The sequence below is a fragment of the Vanessa cardui genome, chromosome 1 (assembly GCF_905220365.1).
Source record: "Vanessa cardui chromosome 1, ilVanCard2.1, whole genome shotgun sequence".
Taxonomy (NCBI): domain Eukaryota; kingdom Metazoa; phylum Arthropoda; class Insecta; order Lepidoptera; family Nymphalidae; genus Vanessa; species Vanessa cardui.
In genome coordinates, this window is record NC_061123.1 from 8,795,095 (window position 1) to 8,820,463 (window position 25,369).

Consider the following 25,369-nt stretch of genomic DNA (forward strand, 5'->3'; position numbering starts at 1 on the left):
CATCCAAATCGGTGGTACCTCGACGAAGAATTTTATCGAAAATGCATAAAACGACAATTCAAGGAGCTTCAAAAATCCTAAATATTCAAAAAATAACGCGTGCGTAAATCGTCCTGCAGTAGTTGAACTTACTTTTTGTAAGTTAATTCATTAACACGAATTATTGTGTTCCTATAGGCAAAGACTTACGATAGACGTCTTAAAATCTAGGATTCGGTCCCCGATAACGAAGCCACGGAAAGCTTCTGTCGGACCCGAGTCGAACGTTTGATTCTAATTACAAATTCAATGAATTGATTTCCAATAGGTTTGGTTCGCCTCGCGGTCGCACTATAGAGCTGCCCGATTAGGACTATATTTCATACCGATGGGGCGAGTTGGAGTGTTTCAGCTCGGCTGCGGGGCGCGGCAGAGGGGGCGTGCGGGGTGCGGGGTGCGGCGGAGGGGGTGTGGGGGGTGCGGAGCGCGGCGGAGGGTCGTGGGGGGGGGCGGTTGCTCATCAGAGCGGCGTGTCGGAGGGCAGCGCGTCGCGGTCGGGCGCGCGGTCGGCGGGGTTCATGTCGATGCGGCCCGCGCGGCTCCACACCAGCATGTCCATTATGAAAGCCAGGAACATCAGCCCCGCCGACAGACCTGCCACACCAGATTACCGGTTAACGCACTTGTCGAACACTAGCACACTAGTAATAAAGATATACCATGTATATTTAACTTGTGTAATTAATTTTGATAAAAACATAAATAGATCGAGCACACCAATAAAAATTTAGGTCTCAAATGTCAGATGGAATGAGTAGAAAGGTAAATGCGACAGGACGCTCACCGAGTCGAGATGGCCCAGTGGTAAGAACGCGTGCATCTTAACCGATGATTGCGGGCTCAAACCCAAGCAAGCACCGATGATTCATGTGCTTAATTTGTCTTTTTAATTCATCTCGTTCTCAGTGGTGAAGGAAAACATCGTGAGGAAACCTGCATGTGACAAACTTCATAGAAATTCTGCCGCATGTGTATTCCATCAACCCGCATTGGAACAGCGTGGTGGAATATGTTCCAAACCTTCTCAAAGGGAGAGGGGGCCTTAGCCCAGCAGTGGGAATTTACAGTCTGTTGTTGTTGTTGCTCACCGAGATAGAAGTGCCGCAGACTGTCGCTGTCATAGGAGGCGCAGGCGCCGAGCAGGCCGCAGGCGGCGTCGCGCAGGCGGCACGCGGCGTCCACGGCGGCGCCGAACACGATGGGGCACGGCACGTTGCCGAACACGCCGATCGCGAACTGGATCACGCCCATCGCCATCGCCTTATCTGCAAGCCACGGGAGACTAAAAACGAGGCGACCGTTTCGACGAATCGATTCATATTTTATTTCTGATGAACTTAGTTCGTTCTCTCAATAAAACCTTATTGACATTTTCTGAAAGTAAATCACATGAGGCAATCTGAAAGTCGACAAATGCCGTCGGAAAACACCGGCAGTGATCACGCACTCGACTGAGTGTTTCCTTGGCAGCTGTCGGGTGGTAGGCAGGGAGTGGAACTCAATAAAACCTTACTGAGATTTCCTGAAAAAAAATCACAGGAGACAATCTGAAATTTAACAAATTGACTGAGTGTTTCCTTGGCAGCTGTCGGGTGGAAGGCAGGGAGTGGAACTCAATAAAACCTTACTGAGATTTCCTGAAAAAAAATCACAGGAGACAATCTGAAATTTAACAAATTCTTGCGTGGGCACCGGCGGTGATCACGCACTCGACTGAGTGTTTCCTTGGCAGCTGTCGGGTGGTAGGCAGAGTAGAGCTCACCGTGCTTGTCGGTGCAGCGAATGATGAGCAGAACGGCGCCCACCTCGCCGCTGGCGTGCACGAACATGACGGCGGCGAAGATGGCGATGAAGGCGTATATCTGGTTGCAGGCGCCGCCGCACTCGCCGCTCACGGCGAACCCGCTCGCCGCGAAGTCGACGGGCGCGTCCGCCAGCTCGTAGCGCTCGATGCTGCGGACACACGCACGTCACTCACGCGTACTGCTTTCCTACTACCCTACCACTCAGACTCACATAATTCATCTGAGCCATAATAACGATCATTTCATTTGAATCAGATAGTTTTTTATGTCTAAAAGAAACTCGAATCTTAGCACAGATATCTCAAATATATAATAGGCTATTTGACTGGTTTTTAAAATCCATTTTATATTATTTAGTAGAAGTTAAGGAACCCAGTAAAAGTTGTGTTTTTTTTTTATTTCTAGTACATATTTGCCGAAACATATCATATAAAAAAATCCATATTTAAATAGCGCGCGAAAATCCTACTTAGACAATATGGCGCTGCAATGGGGTCGGTGACGTCACTTTCCTGTATTTTAATCTGTGGTACATATAGTAGAAAAGCAAAGTTTACAAGAAAGTGACTTCTCATAAGCCCGGCCAATCAGGAGTGCTTTGTGTCACGTGACAAACGTTTGAAAAAATGCAATTACGTTTATGGATTTTTGAATAAATTAAGTATTATTTTCAACTTTCGTTAGTAAATAACGATTTTTAAACTCAAAATATACACTGATTACAATAATTGACAATTTATTTTTCGCATTGTCAAATAGCCTATTATAATAATGACGGATACGTAAAAATAGTGAGACACGAAGTGAGTTCTTACAGTATAACAGTGCATTGCTATAACGTTTCTATTATTACTATTGTTATCATAATGGTTTTTTTTTTATTCCAAAAAATCTTCCATACAAATGCAAAAAAATAATTTAAGGATTGTCCCTCACGTTTTGAAAGCCTTGTCTCCCTGCAGGCGAGCGTCGACGCACGAGCAGTTGTAATAAAGCCACGTGCTGTTGTCCAGTTGTTTACTGCTTAAGCAGCCGGCCTGGCACGGCGACTGATATGTGAACGAGTCCTGGAAGAAATCATTAACTTATTTAATTTTCTATCAAATATTGAATGTGTGGAACATAGATATATGTTTGTTGAAACAGATTAATCGAATCAAAGAATTAAAAAAAAAAAAACACAAAAACTCCACAGAAACCGCTTTTATATTGAAATCTGCCACTGCGAAAAGCACGCGCACCAGAAAATACTCATTAAAAATATAACGCGGTCAGTAATTTAATATTAAAAAATGGTACTATACTTGATATCAATACTTGCGTCTTCACTTATATTTTTCTTATATAAGTATAGTAAGACACAAATTAGATGTAGCATCGGAAAATGCAATGGAATGAAAATAAAACCGATTACTGCCGATTTACACAACCAATACAAATAGCCCCCTATCGCGCCATTCGACACTATTCGTCGCTATAGATTCACGCGTCAGAGAAAGCAAGTGCATGTAAATCGACGCGTCAAATTGACGAATATATTAGGTCATATGATATTACAAGTTATTACGTTTGTGCAAAGATCATATTCGCGTGAGAAATAAATATTGATAATTTGGAATAGCGTAGTTAATTCGGATGTAATCGGTTTTACGAATTTTGCCGATGCGACATATAAGTTGTGTCGTACTATAGATGTATTTTTAAATTATCCAAGTATAAAACGTGCCGACGAACCTGTCCGCACACTGGCGAGTAAGGCGCCCCGAAGCAGTGGCACTCGGAGCTGCACGAGAGGTTGGCCACGTCGGTCGCGCTGAGCGCTCGGAAACTCTCCTCGGGGCAGCTCACGAACATCAGCACCACCATACCTGGTAACGACACCTTCGTTGAGCAACCGAAGTAGAATGGGATAAGGTTCCGTGTGATCACTTGCAATCGAAACACAATGGGATAAGGGCAAGTGAATTATGATAAGGATCTATTAAACCAATTTGGAAACTATATATACATTTCGATAACTTCAACAAAATGCACCTTGTTGATAAAATTTTGTGCAAGCCCGACTGGGTAGATACCAACTATTCAAACATTCTACCGCCAAACAGTAATACTTAATATTACTGTGGTCCGGTTTGGACAGTTAATGTAACTACAGACACAATATACATACATCTTAGTTCCCATAGTTGATTGCAAAAAATCTTAATATTTCTTACAGCACCAATGTCTATGAAGGATTATGACCACTTTCCATGAAGGTGACAATTTGCCAATCCACCAACCAATATTCTAAAAAAGCAATACCTAAGATGACGTAAAAGATACTTAAGACATTACTACCTTATTTCACGAATATTTCCGTTGTAAAATTGTTATATAAACATTTAAAATAATTCTTAACGTAAAGCATGCTTACCGGCGCTGTATATGGCAGCGGTAGCAGCGGTCCACGCAGCAACCTGCCGCGCTGTGGGCACTAGTTTAAGTATCACGACTCCTGATGTAATTATACCCAATCCCATCACCAATATACCACCCAGACCTGGAACGGAAATAAAGAATAAGTAAATTCACAAAGCCACAGTATCTTATTACTACGAATACATTTATTGATATGTATATTTTTATAGACATAATCTGCCAGAATATATAAAACCTTCATGAAGTTTGCTGTATTTTATTTATAAATATTTTATATCATTGTTAATAAGAGTAGGAAAACCTATAATAAAACGCCATAACTAAGCTAATAACTTCTGTATAATGTCATCACTAGACGATAATAATTAATTCAATTAAACTGGCGCCAAAACATTCGTATAGGCTGTTCTCTTTGCCAAATTTTACTGTATTTTTGCATTGATGTCGTAATTTTATCTCTCTTTATGATATATTAAAATAAACCGTCACTTATACTAAAATATAGTTTATCATTTCAATAGTTGAAGCTTCTTTGTTTCAGAAAAATATCATCGATCAATAAACACGTGAACGAAAATGAATTTCGATTACCAATATAAAATTTAATTCTAGTACCTCACCCGAGACAAGGTTGGCATCGTGTGTGGGCAGGCGGAACTGCTTCTCCAAATATTTGGGTAAGAAGGAGTAAACACCGCTGATGGGCATCAAATGCAATACGGACGACGCTGTTCGCCACATCAAAATGTCGTTGGTCAGCTGACGTTTTATCGTCGCGAAAAAATCTGGAAATAAAAGACATAACAGTTGATTAGTACTTGGGATTGTATGAGCTATTAGTTCATTTAAATGTCGTTGATTGATATTGATATTTACCTTTGAAAAATGGTCCTTTTCTTTCTTTGTTCTTCTTCGGATGTAGCGGAATCGGACTTTGTTTGATTTGACGCGGGAAGAAGAACATAAGCGCCGATAGTATAACGATAAATCCTGCTATGAACACCATGCCTGTAAATAAATATAAACACTTTTAGTTCTATGTTTTTTCAACATTTTAACAACTATTTTATAACTATATATGGTTATTTTTATTATTAAAGTTATTGATTTGGGGATATTTACCATGTTTTTTTAATTTTTGTTCAGTGGATCTCGATATTTCGACATTATCTACGAATGTCTTGTTCTACGAATGCCTCAGTTCACGAGAAAAATAAAAGACATACAAAAAAACATGGTAAATATCCCGAAATCAAAAACTTTAATAACTATAATTATTACAGATTATTACATGAATATATATTATTCCTTCATATATAAAAATAAACCTCGATGCGAGAAAGTTAAACAAGATAAAACAATTTTAGTAATTTTACATTTCGATCCTCTTATTCCCGTGAAGCTTTTGAGATGTGCTTTTGTTTTGTAAATAAGTCTCGTAAACACTCGACTTATTTTTGGACACACAAATCTTAATTACTATTTTTAAAGAAAACGGTATCATCATCAGTCCATGTTTGTCTACTTATCTAACTGTCGCTTGAAATAGGCCTAGGTTTTTTACACTAATTTATTTTATTATTAGTTTTATGTTAAGTAAGACTAATTATTGAGTATTATATGTGCTTAATAATAATATTACAAAATGTGAAAGTGAGTTAATTTGCGTAGCTATACTTGGTTCATTAACTCAACTGATCATGATAATCAACATACGGAAGCAGACATATGGACTACTTCAAACGAGTCATACGGCGTTATAAAAATATTATTATCTCTACCATATATTCAAAAATACATAGTTTTTGATCGAAAACCCTTTACTTTTGCTTTGAATACACGAACACCGCCTTCTCATTCACTCACTCAATTCGTATCATAACAATAGCTAAGTTATTGTTAGAGATGTACATAATATATTGACCAGAAAACGTTCATGAGTTTCTGAGATGAATGACGTTTATATATCGTAATTGATAGGTATAATGTAAAACTAATACGACCAAGGGCTTTTCCCGCCATTTTGTTTTTTATTTCACACTAGTCGTATATGATGTATAACATCTGACTTTAGTAATAAACAACATTAACATTATCTTGTCATTGGTCAAATAAATTCGCGCGCTTCCCTTATCTGAGTCCCCGCTACACAGTTCCGCCCTTTTACACAAAACGCACCCACAGATTGCAAGAAAGCGACAGGGAAAATGTTACACATCAAAATCTCCTATATATTTACGAACCCGCTTAAAAAATTATAACCTGTGGCTACCCTTTTGACAAACCGGTTGCTAGGTTTAACCAAACAATATTTGTTTGAATAACCATATGTAGCCATACAGGTATGGTCTAGTAGTCATCAATGACGAAGCGTCTATTGAAATACAGGTTTTGTCTAGTAGGACTTTTATGAATTTTTGATTGTCAAATATTAATATTGTCATCCAACGGTTAACAACAACAACAACAATACTTTTCGTTTTACTGGCTATTTAAATTATGATATAAACATCAAATATAAAAGAGTTATTTGGTTAATCTCATGATAGGGTTGAGGGATAAATAGAAGAACTCATATAATATATTTATAGTTTGAATGAAAAAAATAAAATGTAATACTATATTTTACAACGATATTATATAATGCTGACTATTGATTAAGTTGTTTTTTTTATCATCAGTGATTTAAAAGAATATATTATTTTCCATTGATACAAGTTATACAATAATACTTTTGGAATAAAACAAAAAGTTTTATTGATTTAAAATATATTAGAGCATTAAAGGTTTTGCTATTTCTTAAATGTTGCGAAATAAGCGTTTTATTTTCAATAAGTTTATAATACAGACTACTTCCAACTTTTTACTCTAACATAAAATAAATTACAAAATCAAAGAAAGGGTAATTTAAATAAGTCATTTACCATTCATAAGGTATAATTAAATTTGAACTTACCAAACTATAAATATGTATTACTAGCTGCAGTAAACTGTATCAGCTGTTGCGGAAAGTTTTACGATACTTTTTATAGTACTTTTGTTGTTGAATTTTCAATAAACCATTATCTCAGCCACTATTTGGCACCAGTATCTGAGTTTAAATACATTCAATTTAACCGTTAATTTTGCAATAATTGCAATATCAAGAACATCTCTTCACAACATCTAGAAAACTTTCGAAACTCTACTAAATCAAATAATTACATAAACGTAACAAATCGTGAATACATTTGTAACCAATATCGATTAGCATATATAAAACTTCCTGGCGCTTTATGTCATGGCCCATATTATTTACACCCCATTTAGGTATTAGATAACCAATGTGCTAAACCTCTTAACAGCTAGTGCAAACTACGTAATGTATAAATTCCACGGCCTCGTGATAACAATATTAAACCAAACGCTAAATAGCGGGTACATTCAATCACGAATATAATCAATCAATAATATAATTAGACACGATTTAACATTTTTAATTCAATTATAGGATCTTGAATTGAGATAATAACTTCGACACACTAACTTCGCTTTGCAAATATATACGTGCAAAGTGAAATGTATCATCGAAACGGCAAAAAATGTGCTAAGTTGAGAACAAAACCCGAGGCGAACGACTCACTCTTAGTTTGCACAATGTATCAGAACCGCTTATGGTTTATTCTAATTATGCCAATTATGGTGTACCGACTTGTATGGCTTTACAATGTGAATTAACTATGTGGTGCATAAGAATTATATTATTTACTTTGTATTATAACTGAAGAAACTCGATTTTAACTAAATGCATGTACGATTTAATAGAACAAAATACTTATTTTTATTTATAGTCAATTCAAACACACACACGTTCATTAGTTATGTGGTTTTTTATAGAGTTAATATTCATAAAAATGTTATGAAACAGCCCCTATACAAACTTTTTATTTTTATTTAGATATTGCAATTTATTTCAATAGCATTGGAATCTGCCCTTAAAACGTATTACTACTGAAGGAATATGTCACATCCAGTCGTCCATTTATCTTTAAAACTCTATTTCATATATTTAGACGATAAAAAACTACACGCTCTGCCAAGCATTGCGAGAATTCTTAATTACTCGACAGTATATTTTAGTGAAACGGAAGTTAAACAATAATATATATTTTATTTACTCATATTTATGTCGCTAAAGAAAACTAAATGCGTGGTCACCGAATCATTTATCTTGAATTCCTTAGGTATCAATAAAAATAGTTTCCTATATATCGTGATAAAACCTTGTTTATAAATAGAATCTGTAATTAATTAAAGTGAATACTCGTACAATCCTGATGATAAATCTAAACAGAAAACATTTACGTGTTACAAGGTCGCCCGGTCGACGCTCAGTCAAGGGCGTTCGGTAGACGCAGTATGTACATAAGCTCGAATACGATTTAAATGATTAACACTTCCAATATCAATTGTTAAATAATTATTTGAATTTTAGATATTGAATGGACTCCATTGAACATTCTTGCGGTAGAGCTGATGATGGGTGTATTAGAGCATTTGAATGGTTCATCCCGAAACAGAGAACCAAGTTTAACTTCTTGACATAGAGCGAAGAGACGAAGGTCAACACGGAACCGGTTTAAAAGTAAAAGTGAGCAAGGCGGCGGTCGCGTGTCCACCCACTAAATCCTCATTACGGGCGTCGATGGCATAATTGTCGGCAACAAGGCGCGCAGCCTTGGCCGTGACCGTGTGGATAGAGCGCTTATTTTAGTCTTGGTGACGCGACGTGATGTAATGCATTATATAACGCGAAGCGTGCGCCCGCAGCGTGACGACGAAGGCGCGGGCGGCAGCGCGAGCCGAGAGAAAAAGCGAAAGCTGAGTGAAAATTGCACTTGACGTCCGCGGCTACACACCGCGGTGCACTCGCCGGAGTTGTGAAACGAGATGGACACTTTATCTACTTACAACAAATAGAAACAATGTACGACGCAAATGCTGTTAATGTCAATTTTCGGCCATTTAAATTCCACTTTACTCTTATACGGATACGGATCATCAAAATGTTATCAATATATTACGAAAAAAATGATAATATTACTGCAAGTGTTGCATGAAATGGCATGTTATTACGAATAGGTAGATAAGTATTTTATTGAATAAAACTCATCTGTGGATCATTTATTTCGATCCAAATACATATTGTAGTAAATGGTTGTAGGAAGACAATATTCCTCTCTAATTATATAATTTATAATTAGGCAAACTATATTTTACTTTAATTTATTCTCAAAAAGGAAACACTTGACAATTTATCAAGTTAAGAAATAGTAAAAGCGGCACTAACTTAAAATAAAGTGACCATTAAAAAGCTTGTTTAAATTCCAGGCTCCATTCATGAGCATACAACGCTCGAACAATAAGGAAATACGCGGAAACCATTCCATGAGTATTTGCGAATTGAGTTTATTACTAGTCGAGGCACGCTTGACGCAGTTTTCTACCGTGACAGAACATATTCTTAAATAAATATTAAGGGAATCCGAACCGTGCCCTAAAGATAACAAGGACTCAATTGTTGGAAGTCAGTTGCAAATGCTCGTTGACGATATGCACGCATTCGATTAGAAGTTCCGTCACGTGCGCGCTTTCTTCGTGGATTTTGCGCGCAAATCTGCGCCAATGCGTGGGTAACGGTAGCTGCCAGTTCCGCGATGTGTGTATGGAGGAATTCCAGGTCCTAAACCGAGTCAAGTGAATGTAACAATAGAACATTACACGGCCTCTCTCCTATTCTACACATTCGTCAAACAAGTTATAACATTCAGGATGTGAAATGGGTATTGGTTGAACAGGTTGTTGTTGTTTAAACTACAAGGTCAATAACCTATATTTTGTTTGACTCGTAAGCTAAATATATAAATAGTAAACGAACTAATACTCAATTTTCAAAGTGATTGTTTCTTGCGTAATTTATCACATTGCGAAGAATTTATTGTTTTTTACGCACGCCGAGTTATTAATTTACAGTAAAACGCTTGCGTGAGGCGCGGTGCACAGTAATATTGGTAAAGAACAATTTCAAGTTGTAATTGGACTTTACATTTCACCACAAAGAACTCTATGAAAACAATACTTTCAAAAAAAAATGAACCATAATAAAATCATTACGTGCGGATACACAATACATAATGGAAGAGATAAGGAATTAATTTAAAATGGAAACTACTCTTAAAACTTGACTACACAATTATTAAACTGTTTTTTATAAATTAAAACTAAAGCAATTAAAAATAATAAAGCACTTCTATTGTTTTAAATTCCAGTAAAAAAGGAAAAGTAAGAACCATGAAGTGTTAAGGAAGGTAATCATTTATATTTACGTTCGGCTAAAGGTTTACATTAATCAGAGCTCAGATGGGCCCATAGTTAAAGCACGTAGACCTTAACTGATAAAAAACAATTAATACTCACCAAGCCACCACGCTCCAACCCATCTTGGATCACTGAATTCGTAGCCGGGATCAACCAGCGGGTCCACGTAAACTCTGGTGCAAAGCGCACCGAGAAGGAATCCAAGTGCTGGTCCAATGACTCTTGTTCCAATTGTAATAGCTGGAAATAACATAAAATAAAATTTTACTTACATTAAATATATATTTAATCATTTCGCTTGATTGTAATGACATATTTTCGAAATAAAATATATTTTGCTGATTTATTAAAATGGAAGATTTAATATATATGAACAATAATCACATCAAATTAATTAAAATATTGATGACAAATTTGTTGATAACGTAATTTATTTTCATTTTAAAATGCATAAGTAGAAATATTGCAGGACCAAGTTATGTGCCAACATTACATATGGATTTCAAAAACGAACGAAATATGCAAATCATAAATCGTGTTGCCAAGAATGAATTAATTCAAGGAAAGTCGTTATTGAGGCTCCGGCGTAAATATTAATAAGTGTAATGAAGGAGTCCGAAGCTAATATTATGTAAATTGATCTGGATACTGCAGCCCAACATGGAATTCATGAAGATTATCTCAATTGAAGTATGAGCTAGGAGGAAGACTAATTGTAGAACATTTAGCGAATGGCGTCAAATCATCTTCTTAAGAATTATGACTGTCTGAGAATCTTGTTTAAGTAACAACGAAATATTTTTGGTACACGTGACTAAGAATTAAAGATTGATTCATTTTATAGCTACGTTTATACAAACATTATGTCAGTGCATTGGATCTCTATGATAACAGACTGGATTTTATTTTGGAACGTACGGAAACAATTAGACAGAATTTCAAAAAAAAGTCTTTCCCTTTAGGGAGTAAGCCCCTTTAAAATGTAGGATATCGAGTTGTTTGAAAATTCGTCATATTTTATGTTAGAAATTTAGATTTTTTTTTATAAGTAATGAAGGACAGGTAAAGATTTTTTGAAAAGTCGTTATCTAAGCTTATGAAACTTCGGACAAAGGTTTAAATGAGCATTCGTGGTGCTTGAAGCTTAGAAATATAATTTAGGCTTGCATGTATAAAAAAGATCAATCGATAGCTTTCTAAGATTCATCCCTTTCCTCGGATGAGGAAAGGGATGAATGAGGTCATTGGGGATTAAAGAATATATGAAAGTTTGTAATTTTAAAAATTAATACTTGGAAACCGGTTTTGAGGTTTCTGTTTATAAGTAAAGGCCAACGTTACAGTGTTTTCTTATGATATTCCATCGGATAAGCGGCTAGTACTATATAAGAATCAACGAAGTCAACGGCCGAAAAATAATCTGTCCCAGTTTTACGAAACAAATTGAAAGTTATAATAAAAAAAGCCAGCAACCGCTAAAGGGTTAGTGACCGAAAAACAATCAAGTACTTAGTTTCCAAATGTAATCTTTCGGAGAAATCGACGGCAGCACTTGCCAAAAATTTAATCAGCCGCGCGGTGTACACGTCGGTACAACGTCGAAAAGAATATAAAATGTTTGGCGGCGTTATCACCGCACGTCGGTGTAATGAATAATGTTTCGACAGGATCCGTTTTTCAAAGTCAGCTTATAGCAGCTATTAATCGTAAGTACTCTTAAATACAAGCTAAAGTATCTTAAATTACATCAACACAACGGTTCACGGCTATAGGGCGCTAAATATTTTTTTAATTTAAGATTAAAATTGTCAGGATTTGCGTTCTTTAAAACCTGTCGTATCGGTATATGTTCGACCGTTGTTACCGGTTTGGATGCATCATTAAAAACGTTCGAGTACTGCATCTCCGAATTAACGCACAGACCGTCAAAAATGACGAAACACGTCATTAAACTTATACGGAACTCGTTTCAAGGCGCACCGAATCACCACCGAACGATGTCTACAATTTCACAACACGCTATTTTAATATCGAGATTGTTTATTAAAATGCGGTTGAATCATAAAAAGATTTATTACACTAAAAATCTAGTACGTGAGATTTACTAAGTATTCTGTGATTAAAAGAAAACTTTAGTGTACTCTGTCATTTCTCTAGCTCGTTAATTTTACAATAACACGAAACATGAGTGATTATTAGCAAACCAATATAGTCTTAATGTACATATCTAATTAAACAAAACATAAGCATATTACATCTAAATTGCGAAATATAACGCGTTTGCTTTTAGTATTTGGAAATATTAAATAAAAATATAATAATATTGAAACACACTTTAAATTAGACGAATAACATATAAAAAGTGTCTGATACTCTATTAATCTATACACAAGTTAGCACTTCGGCGGCAGTCTTCAGCGACCGTTCGTCGTTGAAGATACTCGCAGCGACCCGAATGGTTTGTTTTTCTACGAGCATACAGCGCTTATAGCGTGCTTATGGACACTAATGCGACGTTGAATACGTCGACGCAAGCTTTGAACTAGTAAACAACATGAAGTGGGCGGAAGAAAAAAATAATAACCAAACACATCGTCGATCACGTCATCTCTTCGAACACACACGGATTCAGTGGCTCAAGACTTTTTTAGTTAACATAGGCAGGTGGATCGGTAAAAGAGCCATATATTGGCAAATGGTCACTACTACTACTACTAGACAATCCCTTACAGGGTCAACGCACTCATCATGGCTTACTCATCATTCCTATTGGAATACAGCAATACTAAGTAGTGCTGCTAGCGGCAAATGTGATGCGCGAATGTTACCAAGGTAGGTACCATCAGGACAGGTAGACTTACCACCAATCAAAAGTGACAATAATGCACTAAATACGTGAACCAGGAAATGGACAATAAGACCTTCTAACAATATTCATTTTATTTTTAGAACAGACAGACGTTATTCACTTATAATAAAAACATCAATACATAAAACGCGATAAAAGACCACGTATAATTTAACACAAAACGAACATAAAATCCGCCGGTATAGGATGAAACAGTTCAACGCACTCTAGACGTGGAATAGTATTAGGAAGGTGACTAATATCTTACCATGTCATGTGAATGAATACAGTCTGCTTCATAGAAACCTCCTGAGCAAATAACTTATGAAACAGTAACGAGTTTGCATGTACGTAAAACTATTTTTAGCAAATATTAATCATTGTTGTCATAGTCAAAATATAGACGCAAGGACAAAAATATTCCAAGTTTGAAATTTATTGTCTGTTTGACTACAGTTTTAGGTGGGCTGGTAAATTTGCTAACAGATTTTTAAGCAAACGCTTTTTCTCATAGACATGACACTTCGAAAAGTAAAGTCTATCTTTACACCGTCAATGCGTCGCATTAATAAATAAATAAATAAATTAATTAATTAACATCCTAGAGGTTATTTTATTTATGATAAAATAAATAATAAGTATGGGTTACCCACCCAAATCATGCGATGTTAGACAATTTATTGTTTATCGGTAAATACATTGTATAATAACCGACAAAAGGCTTTAAATAAATCTTATTACTGAGACAGCTTATATGTTAGGTAAATATGTAGTTATTGAAATTAAACAACCCCTAGCAGCAATATAAATAATGAAACAAAAAATAAATAAAATTTTAACAAAAAGAAAAACCGACTTCAAACAAAACAGTATTTTAAAACAAATTAAAATGCACTAAAAAGTAATAAAAATAATTGCATATTTAACATATTTTTGAGAGTCCTCCTAGGTAAAATGAAATGAAAAATATTAGACTACTTAAAAGTCGATTTACTATTATATAACGTAGTTATAGTTATTGTTATACTTGGAGCCGGTGTCAGCCACAGGCACACGCTTCTACAATCAAAAGAAAGAAGCGATACGAGCCTCTTGATTGACCCAGTATAATATCGTATAAAAGGTAATTTGTAAGAAACATTTCTTAAAGTATTCTCGTATTCTTTTTTGATAGGTATAGTATAGGGTTGGCTGACACCGACTCCAAATATAGAAATAATACATCATATACACAAAATTTGATTAAAGACAGAAAGAAATTCTGCCCCAAATCGCACCCTAACTGTAAGCCGTTTAGGAGTTCCGTCAATACATAGTATAAAACAAAGTCGCTTTCTCTGTCCCTATATCTTTAAAACTACGCAACGGATTTTGATGCGGTTTTTTTTAATAGATAGTGTAATTCAAGGGGAAGGTTTGTGTATATAATAAATGAACAATATAGTAAAGAAACACTGACAATTTTAGAAGTTTGCAATGTGATATCGTAAATAAACAAATTCTTTAGTATATTAATATCAGTATTGCACCCGTGAGAAGTCGGGGTGGGTCGCTAGTTGATTATAATATTCGATTATGACAATTACATGAACATAACCACGTTCCGGAAGGTGATTCAAATATCCAAGTAACCCATAAATAAAAGATTCGACCGAGTATTGCTAACGTGCTCCTCAGAATTGTTCCGTTCCCTCCCGTTCCCTTAATTTGTCATGGATCCTGTGCTCAGAACCTTACCAAACTTTCACCAAACTACCCTTAAAGTACATATATCCTTTATAATAAAAAAAGAATCATCAAAATTGGTTAACGTGGTTTTGAGTTATTCACCTATTTATCGCGCATATACATAATGCAAATTTAAGACTTATGTCGTTTTCATACGGATACCATCATCGGAAAAAAATTAAAAAAAAATGGGACCCCACGGTAAACACTACCTTTCAAACAAAAAAAAAATATCAAAATCGGTCCACCCAGTAAAAAGTTATGAGGTAACAAACATAAAAAAACAAAAAATTACAGACGAATTGATAACCTCCTCCTTTTTGAAGTCGGTTGAAAAGAAAATATTTTACACACAGCATTCTCATAGTAATGTAATAACATAGCAAATTTGGTGAGGTCGCATTATGACAAAGCAGATAAATTTTGTATTTGAATTTACTATAACGTTATATAGTCTATACCAAAACAAACAATACGTATTAAGCTATTCGGTACTATGAATAGAGTGAAAAAAAAACACATTTACGACTTAAAAAATTACGACATCCTTCTGGATGGTTTCTACCCTAAAATTTTAGAAAAAATACACTCGAGCGGAAGTCACAGCCCGCTGTATGAGAAATATAAAAAACTACCGAGTGCGAGTTGTACGACAGATTATGTTCCGTAAAACAATTAAAAACAAACACTAGCAAACAGCTAATTATCAAATTATAATATGGTTCCAATAGTAGCGTCTTCGACTTTCAAGTGTGACGAGTCCAGGTACAAGAAGGGTACCGAAGATTCTTTATATCGCTTTTTTATACGTTAAGGTACGGAACCATAAAGAATATAAAAAGATATGTTGTTCCTAACCACTCTCTTTATAATGCCAGATTTCTTACTATTGAATCTTATCTAACGTAATCTAATCTAGCTGAAGTGGGGAAACTGACCTACGTTAAATACCACAAATGACAAGTAATTTGATAAGGGAAAAACTTGCTTAAGAACATTACGAGATCTACAGGTGGTGAGTTAATCATGTGTAAGAGGTCCCCGACAACAGGTCTTTGGATATTTTTTTGAGCTATAACATTCAACAAAACAGTTGAATTCATACAAAATTACGTCAGTCTAAATGTTTAAAAGTTCAAGCGTTCTTGCTGTAGACAAAAGGGTAATAATAAAAATGTGAAACACAAAATTGTGTTGTTCGAACATAACATCCTCAATTAATCCTCTTTTAATTTCTTCTTATTTGAAGTGATTTATAAATACATTTAAACAATTTCAATATGCCATTTCAAAATTAAACCTTTGAGACTGTAAATTAAATGAGGTGTAATGCTTGCTCCAAATAAGACGAAATTCGAAGAAATTTTCTGACGCACAAACATGGTAAACCGGCTTAATGACGTTACTTTTGGAACACTTTTATCTATAGACGTTTTTTTAACTCTTTATGGTCCGTTGCACCTCTTGAAAACTTTGAATAGTTCGACTATTAATTGTGTACCGATAAAAGATGTCCAAATTAGAATGCAATCAATTAATTTAATATAAATAGCAACACTTCAAGTAAATCTTCGAAATATTTTTATAAATAGTCTTGTGTTCGTGATCGATAAAGATGCAAATTCATATAATATTGTTTTCCTCTAATTTTCAATAACAATTATGGTCGAGTTGAGGCCACTGGGCAAATGTTAGTTTGTATTATTTACTCATGTCACGCTCAACACTCAACAATGTAAAAACACGATAAGTAAAATTGCCAGAATAAAAACAAAACTACAACACAAATACATTGTATTTCATTTCGGTTGAACATTTCATAAAAGGAGTAACAAATTCTTCTGAAAACGTAGTTAAACATAAATAACGCCCATCAACAAAAGATAAAACAACACATGGAGAGAGACTGTTAAGAAACTGCTCGATCTTAAAATACCGAACAAAATGGACAACATGAGCTGAAGTGGTCGCATCCCGTGCTCACGTCCCAGTGACACAAATACGCATTACTTTAGGGTTGTCATTGCTAATCATGAAACGTACTGGGACATCATTTAAAATTGTAACAACGTTATTGAAAGAATAACATAAACATATATTGTATATAATCTCACTTTTTTTTTGAAGATATGCCACACTACCATTTATTGATGATATTAGATCAATTTAGGTTTTTTTTGACGTTGCATATTTTTTTAATGTTAACATGAAAGAAATATGGATGGAAATAGATTGTGATATATAACTTAGTCAACTATTTCAGAGCTCAAACTGCCAACCTATAAATCACTAGAGCGTATCGTATTAACCGGTGACCATTTTTACGTATAAAAAAATATGAAAAATAAACATTAAGTTGAATTTAATTTATTAGTCTTACACAGTGTTATGAATTTTCATAATATGATTAATTGTACGATTTTTTTTATTAGTAAGTTTTTTCTAATTATCAGACGTAACATGTAAAGAAAAATGTTACGGCCACATTTAAATTTTCGTTTTACAGAATTGTATTAAATGCAAGGCGCTTGGAATGAAGATTACACAGGAAAAAGACCCGATATGAAACTCGGTTACATAAATGAGGTTTATAGAATAACGAGAAAAGTGAACACTAATGTATTTCACAATAGTATAAGGTATCTGTGCAATAACAGAACATCATTATTATAGTTTATATTCAATGAAAAATTAAAGGACTTCTGCATCATTAATATCCTATAAACGTATCATTTTTAACTATATTTACATCTAACAGCAGCTCATATAAGACAACTATATATAGGTCAAACTATTAACAAATCAATAACCTAATTTTAAATATAATCATCGTTATGCAACATAAAGATAACATAACAATTCTATAAACCAAGATAAATTTTACGAAAGTGATATGTAGGCAATATCTTATCAGTAACACATTTGATAACAGGTATATTAAAATTGATATATCTATTAATAAAAAGCAAATTTAATAGCGAGATGTCTTGTCTTTAGTTAACCCTATTACAAAAACAGTGCATGTTGAATGCACACAGCGCATTTGACACATTTCGTAAACTAACAGACGCACGCGCAGCTAACTTAAATCTGTTTTGAATCATAAACCAGTGTTACACAATCTTTTGTGTTCGTCTAAATACAAAACCCTCGTTACTATTCTACTCGTTGTTTATTATGTATGAATTATCTTACGAGAAAATGTTTAAACATATTGTTATTATATATAGAGCAGAAAGTCAGATGAGTACGTTATGATAAATATTAAATAACCGGTCATTTTATTTTAGTACGTTCTTACAGCTAATATTAAATTTTGTAACAATATGTTAGACATCTTTACAAAAAAAATGCAACATTTGTATTCGTGACAAAAGTTTCTGTAATTAGGTTGTTGTCAATCAAGATGTGCATGTGTAATTGTTAAGGAATTTCTGAGAAAAAACACACAGTTATAAATATTGTAACTGCCCGCTGTTTCAATGGAAACACACTACATTAATTATATTAGCACGATGTTTATGATGCATCCCAGCATCATTAGCTTATCTTATCTCGTTTCATTAAATATTTAAACAAAGAATGTCCATATTGCCGAAATAACACTCGATTTTATTTGATGCTCACGCATTATAGGATATTTATAATGAAATTTAGAACAGACCTACACATACCTAATCTGTGTCTGTGTCACGTAGAAACCGCTGGACATGTTTGCTGATGTTTGCTCAGCAAGACGATGATGATTTTAGTTAAATATTTTTCATTTAATTACTTTATATTGAGAGACAACTAATTTTATAAGAAAACCAAAGATAATAGTTCTGTCTTAATAAAAACGTTTTATTGATAACGTTAGGTATAATCCAATAAAATAGTGATTACCAACTGCAAATGAGCATTGTCAATTCATATAGCACAGATAATAATTTACGGTTTATTAATTGATTTAAAGCACGATGCTAGTGCATCATACCATAATGACTTTTTTTTTAAATTAACGTACATATGCGCCTAGCCTCTTGAAGAGGAGCTTTGGAGTTTTTTATATCCCGCTACTTCAATGCTGGTTGGTAGATACAATAGGGAGAATTTTATTTGTAGGTTTTACTGACACCGTTTCAACGACAGGTTCCATAAATTATAAACACAAATTAAACACGCGAAAACGCAATTGATACTTGTGTTTGACTGAACATTCACAGTCAGTCTCCACAGTCTCCTCTCCGAAAAAACCAAATGGGTCCAATCTGAAACACCCTGGGATCCATTCGAATGCAGGCAAAAATCAAAATCAGTCCAACCGTTTAAGAGTTCAATATAAATAATTTATTAAATAAAAAATATAATTGTTTAATTTTTCTTTTTTTTAATGCTTAAATTTATTGTAATGATATTTTCTTTATTATAGTTACAGACTACTGTCCTAATTAAATCATAATACATATAGAACTTGACAGTATAATATTGTTCAAAGAACTATAATGGCCGATAAGCAAAGAACCGGGTCTTACGGGTCAAATAGAAAGATTACATCATCGGTATTATTGTATATGTATAATGCATATGCATAATGTAAGAACATGCTTTGCTTAAAGATTATAACTATATAAACATATTTCAAGATGGATCTTTTATACTTCTTTGCTTCTTATCTAGTGAAAAGATTTTTTCTTATTTAATATTTATATATAATAATAAATATTTCAATTTACTATTTTATAGGCAGCTTTGTAAAGAAATTAAAGTATAGTAGAATTACAGTAAGTTTTCCTGTACTTCCTAAACTTGCCTCTAGAGATTGCTTTTAGCAACACTCCTTGTAGATTTAATTATTAAATAATACAAAATAAATAACAATTCAAAAAATATGATGTAAAATTTAACAGTGTATATACTTTTCAATATATTATTTACTCTGACGTTATTTTTTTATATATAATAAGAAAAGGATGATATTTATAAATTTACGTGCACGCGATGGGATATCCTATCATTTAAACATTATACAAAACCCAAACACGTTTTATAAGCATTAGATATTTTTGTAAGCATCCATTCACACATTGAGAAAAGGTGCACATTTATACAAACTTTAATATCCGATTTCACCCTCTTAGAAATTTTCAAAAATGTTGTAACACTTGCCTTTTACTGATAAACAAGAAGCTCTAACAAGAATTTCCATAATTTCATCTTTCAAATGTCAAATTTTCTTTTAAGTGACTCTCTTGCGTAAAAATTAAAAAAAAAAGCGTTTTGGCGAAGGTTATAGAAAACTGCGCTCCACTTTCACCCCCACTCAATTTGATGAATCAAGCATGAAATTTATAGTAATTTTTAAGTTTGAAAAAGATTGTAAATATTTCCATCGTTTAAGCTCACTCACAAATAGTATCATTAAAGTTGAATATGTGTACGAATGGGTGGCTGTACTATATAATTATGACCTTTAACTAATAATGGATGTGCGGTCTGTGGGCTGCTTATAAACAACCTGTTGCTTAAAACGAATTATATACTCATTTATACGCCCAAAAATAGGTATCCTATTCTCAGCTACCATATTATAAATTCGTTACAAGGCCGTAGCGCTCTTTGGTCATAAGGTTCTGGTACTTCTGTTAGCGGGTTAACGTTAACATTATTATAGTAAAACTATAGTAAAATGGGGTAATCTGCGGATAATGTTGACGAATTTACAAAAATATACGAAACTGTTAAAGAATCATTACTATGTCCATTGAGAGCATATAGCATGTTTCGCTTCTATGGAATGCAATCTTTTACCACCGTCATCATTGCGTTTAAAAAATTAAGATACTTAAACACGTTTTAAAAAAAAAGTAACCACCTAAATAGCTCAAAAGGTACTTGTGCTTTTTACGTACCAAACTTCTTGAAGTCAGTGCTAAGCTCTTAAGATTTTTAATAACATACAAATAAGTAAGGAAGTACGAGATAAAAGAACATGTGTAACAGATTTAATAGGTCGTCTGCTGTTCCCCGCGGGAAAGCGAGGGGTGACTAATTATCTTTAAATAACACTGAACAAAATATTTCTTAAAATTAAGTTCAAGCTACGAGCATGCTCAATATTTTACATATGCCTAACATATACTTACTATCAGGCGTTCTATTTTAATTATGACTTACTTTTAATATCTATATTAAAACATATTAAATAGTATGATACCGCTTAAACTATTACCCGATCCCATCGCACTATCGACTGGCGTTGCAGTAGGTCGACTCATTTAAGCCATACATTATTATGTACACATGCTACTGCAGTTTTGTATAAATTATTAATATTCCGACCACAAACAGTTGGTCGTTATCATAATTGATACATTTGTATGATTGTATGTGGTACGCTACTTTATATATCTGCTCTTATAATGCTAAAGTTGCTTGACTATGGCAATTCCTAATAATAATTTATTATTTTATAAATATTATTTATAACAATAAGTAGTGTCATTTTAATGTCCAAATTATTGTTAATGTCTCTATTAATATTATATGTAAATTCATATGAATGACAATTTTATTTTATTTTCTTTATTAGAGTTTATTAACAATATAAATATAAAAAATAAGTAAATATGAAACAACATCACTCTTATCCCAATGTAAGTAGCTAAATCACTTGTGTTACGTAAAATCAGAAGTTACGACGGTACCGCAAACACCCAGGTGTTTGCGGTACCGTCTGTCCGGTACCGTCTTTGCGGTACCGTAGGTCTGGACCTAAGACAACATAGAAAACTAATGATAATCTACATTGAGTAGGCGAGGAATCGAACCCGGGACCTCGGAGTGGCGTACCCATGAAAACCGGTGTACACACCACTCGACCACGGAGGTCGTCAAATATGTTAAAATAATGTAAAATATATTAATCTAAATAATATAATAAACAGCTGTTCTTTTTTATCAAAAATAAAATGGTAATGTTCAGACATTGCGTGCACATCCGATTCGACATCCGATATAAAAGTTCCCAATATTTTTTATGTAAGGAAATCGCTTAAATTTATGATATCAATTAAACATTCATTAACACTGTCGGTGTTCTTTATACACTTACTTTTATGATACCTATTTTTGTATATGAGAGTAAAAATATTTTATGTTCTTTTAAGATAAGAATATTTCATAATTAGCTTCAGTACTTTCATGTTCTATTTTTGCCAGCTTACCAAAAGTTGACGGTCATTATTATTATCTCAAAAAGATGTCGTCGTAATTAAGCGTATCTGATAAAAAAATGCAGCACAATTTATAGCCTAAGGCAATCTGAAACTATAAGACATTAAATAAAAAGAAAGTTGTACGTTAATACGATAAGTACTTTGCAATACATATATGTCAAACTGTTCTCTTTATAGTATATATTTTTGTATTCAAATAGGAAAACAAAAACAAACATATGTTATGTATTTATCGCACAACGCTCATGAAGGTGTGTCTTTCCACCTTAAATTATTATCAGCCTGTACTATAAGTAAGTGACACTCGTATTTACAAGTTGTTTTGTACTTGGACGAGCTAAGACAGCAAAAAATTACAAATAAGGTTATATTTATTAGTGTAAGGACTTCACAAACGGTATATTTTGTTCTCTCTACCACTTTAACACGAAAGCTTTGCTATAAACTTACAAAAAAATGAAAATATGTGATAAAAATTCGTAGCAATCTTAAAAGAAAAATCAACTACAATATTCATTATAATATGAATATTTTTTATAAATTATATTGCATATTCTTTACGCCTATGAAATTAAAACTATACGAAGTAGTTGTTTCTTCGTAATAAAACTTATAGCAAATATGTTATTTATAAAAAAGCAGCTTATCAAGTTTTGTTTTGTAAAAATCAGAAGGTATTTTTTTTCATACGAAACGTAAAGGCAAAGATGTATCTAAAATCTAAAGAATTGGACGAATTTTAATACAAAAAAAAAAGTGTTTTATACAAGCATTTACACTATGTTTTTCCCGCCGATACGCTCTAATGCAGTTTCCACGATAAGTAGTAGTATCCACCTATACTTCATCGTCGTACTTTAGCATTGGTTTAATAAGTCCACATGTAAATTATTTATATAGAATATTTTTAACACTTTTGAATCCCCATTTATATGCTCCACCGATTAGTACGGATGTTATTGTAAGGGGAGCTCACCTGATACCTTGACTTATAAAAAAATGTGGTTTTATTGATACTTCCGCCTCGCCTCATCGTATCAAAATAAATTAATTAACAGTTATAATAATTGAATTGTAACAAACAAACGAATTCATTGTTTAGGATAGAAAGGTAACAGCTTTTATGTTAATTTATGAATATATTTTAACAATAATAAGAGACATTAAACAAAAGGCGAGGTCTATCCCATACTTAATAACAAGTTTAAGTAGAGTTCGTTACTAACGATTATTCTATTTTTATATTTACCAATAGGTACATATCCACAAGGCTTTACCTGTCCAAAAATTTTAAAGGTTTACATATAGTATACAAACTGTTACCACCTCGATAAATTAAAAAAAGTAGCATATCTTTCCCTATAACTCAAACTATCTCTATCTTAAATTCATCCTACATCGGTTCAGCGGTTAAGGCGTGAAGATAAAACAGAGTTGCACATTAATTGTATTAGTATTGATATATTCGTATGTGACACAAACCAGAAAAATGAATTTATAAGTGTAATGCTAGATACCATAGGGGTTACAGCTGCAGATAGAAACTCTACGGGAAGTTTGTAAACATTGCCATATACCCCAAAAAAAACGACAATAACCCACAACATTTTTTTAACGACATTCGATCTTTACGTGGAGAAATAAAAAGTCACCGTACCGAAGATAACAAAAAATCTCTTGCCGATGCTATCTAAAATTTGAAATCGTAATGAACGTAAGCAACTTTAAAATAATTAATCAATGCTGATAACAATTCTTAAATTACTATTACTCCTTAAAAGTTACATACGAATCATTTCACTGTACTGTAATTATATATTAATAAAAATTAAAACAATTCTATACAAATCCTGACGTACAAAAGTAGCAAGAATTAATGTTTTAAACTTACGTTTATATTACTTCAATCATTTATATTCAGAGAAAATGCTAGTAGTTATTGATTTTAATAATATATACGCGCACATACAGTAAGAAAACATCTAAAACCATTTCCATATACCAACAATAAGCACAATGATACAATTGTTTTTCCTTTCAAATACATTAAACAGACACAAACGTTTTATTTTATAAAAACTCGTATAGGTCAGTTCATATACAAATCTAAGCAATTCGTTGATTGATTGATAACCTACTTTTAATTATCATCATATTGTGTCGCTTAGCAAGTGTTCATATGAATTTCAGATGTCAGTACAATCATTTTTACAATCGAGCTGACGAACAATAGAGCCAAAAATTGAATAGCAGAATACTTCAATAATTACTAATAAATCTAAGTTCAAATTCATTTTGTCAAAAACAAAATAACTACAATAGGGAACATGCAATTTTGTCAAAGTATAATTCATACGATTATGGACATTATTTTATTAAAGTTTTCTTAGAATTTCAGTAAGAAATCACAGGTAATAGCAGTACTCAGGTTCGACTGGTCAAATACCACAGCTAACCAGTTATTCTATCACTACAAACAAATGTCCTCTGATGTGAACAATGACTGAGCAAGTTCGATGAGAAGAATAACAAAACAATTTTGGTATCAAGGGATTTTGATCCTAATTGCAAGACGCTTAATCTAATAATTGTCCAAAATGTACAATATTAACATTGATGGATAACCGTAACCCCGACCATCATGTGGTATTTATTAGTTTTCTTTCTCATATACATTAAAAAAAATAGTCATGTATATTGGAATATTGATAGTTGGATCAGACGTTCTGGGTCCATTGTTTCCGTCCCCACTTGAAACGGGTTTGTCCAGTCGGGAAAAATTATCATCGCAAGTAAGTAAAGCGTAAAATATTCACCCTTCGTCCAAGTGAAGTTTTCTCATGTTAAGAATAAATATCATATAATTCATTTATAATTTGTGCTAGCGTAACTTTTTCTAATTTCATATTAATACTTCGAATGAATTACATCTTGATAATGTAATTCATGAAATT

General features: G+C 33.5%; 1 protein-coding gene across 5 annotated transcripts in view; it reads right to left on the reverse strand.

Annotated features, from left to right (window-relative positions):
- Nucleotides 1–479: 479 nt before the first annotated feature.
- LOC124544084 (solute carrier organic anion transporter family member 74D-like) overlaps nt 480–25,369 on the reverse strand; it is a 56,189-nt gene continuing 31,299 nt past the window's right edge. For all 5 annotated transcript variants that reach the window (XM_047122526.1, XM_047122518.1, XM_047122542.1 and 2 more), the window contains exons 3-11: nt 10,722–10,862; nt 5,142–5,273; nt 4,886–5,050; nt 4,261–4,386; nt 3,579–3,712; nt 2,781–2,911; nt 1,802–1,992; nt 1,128–1,304; nt 480–633 (exon numbers count right to left, since the gene is read on the reverse strand). In XM_047122526.1, the coding sequence (XP_046978482.1) occupies nt 500–633; nt 1,128–1,304; nt 1,802–1,992; nt 2,781–2,911; nt 3,579–3,712; nt 4,261–4,386; nt 4,886–5,050; nt 5,142–5,273; nt 10,722–10,862 (1,331 nt within the window). In that variant the 3' untranslated portion in view covers nt 480–499. The remainder of the gene's footprint in view (nt 634–1,127; nt 1,305–1,801; nt 1,993–2,780; nt 2,912–3,578; nt 3,713–4,260; nt 4,387–4,885; nt 5,051–5,141; nt 5,274–10,721; nt 10,863–25,369) is intronic.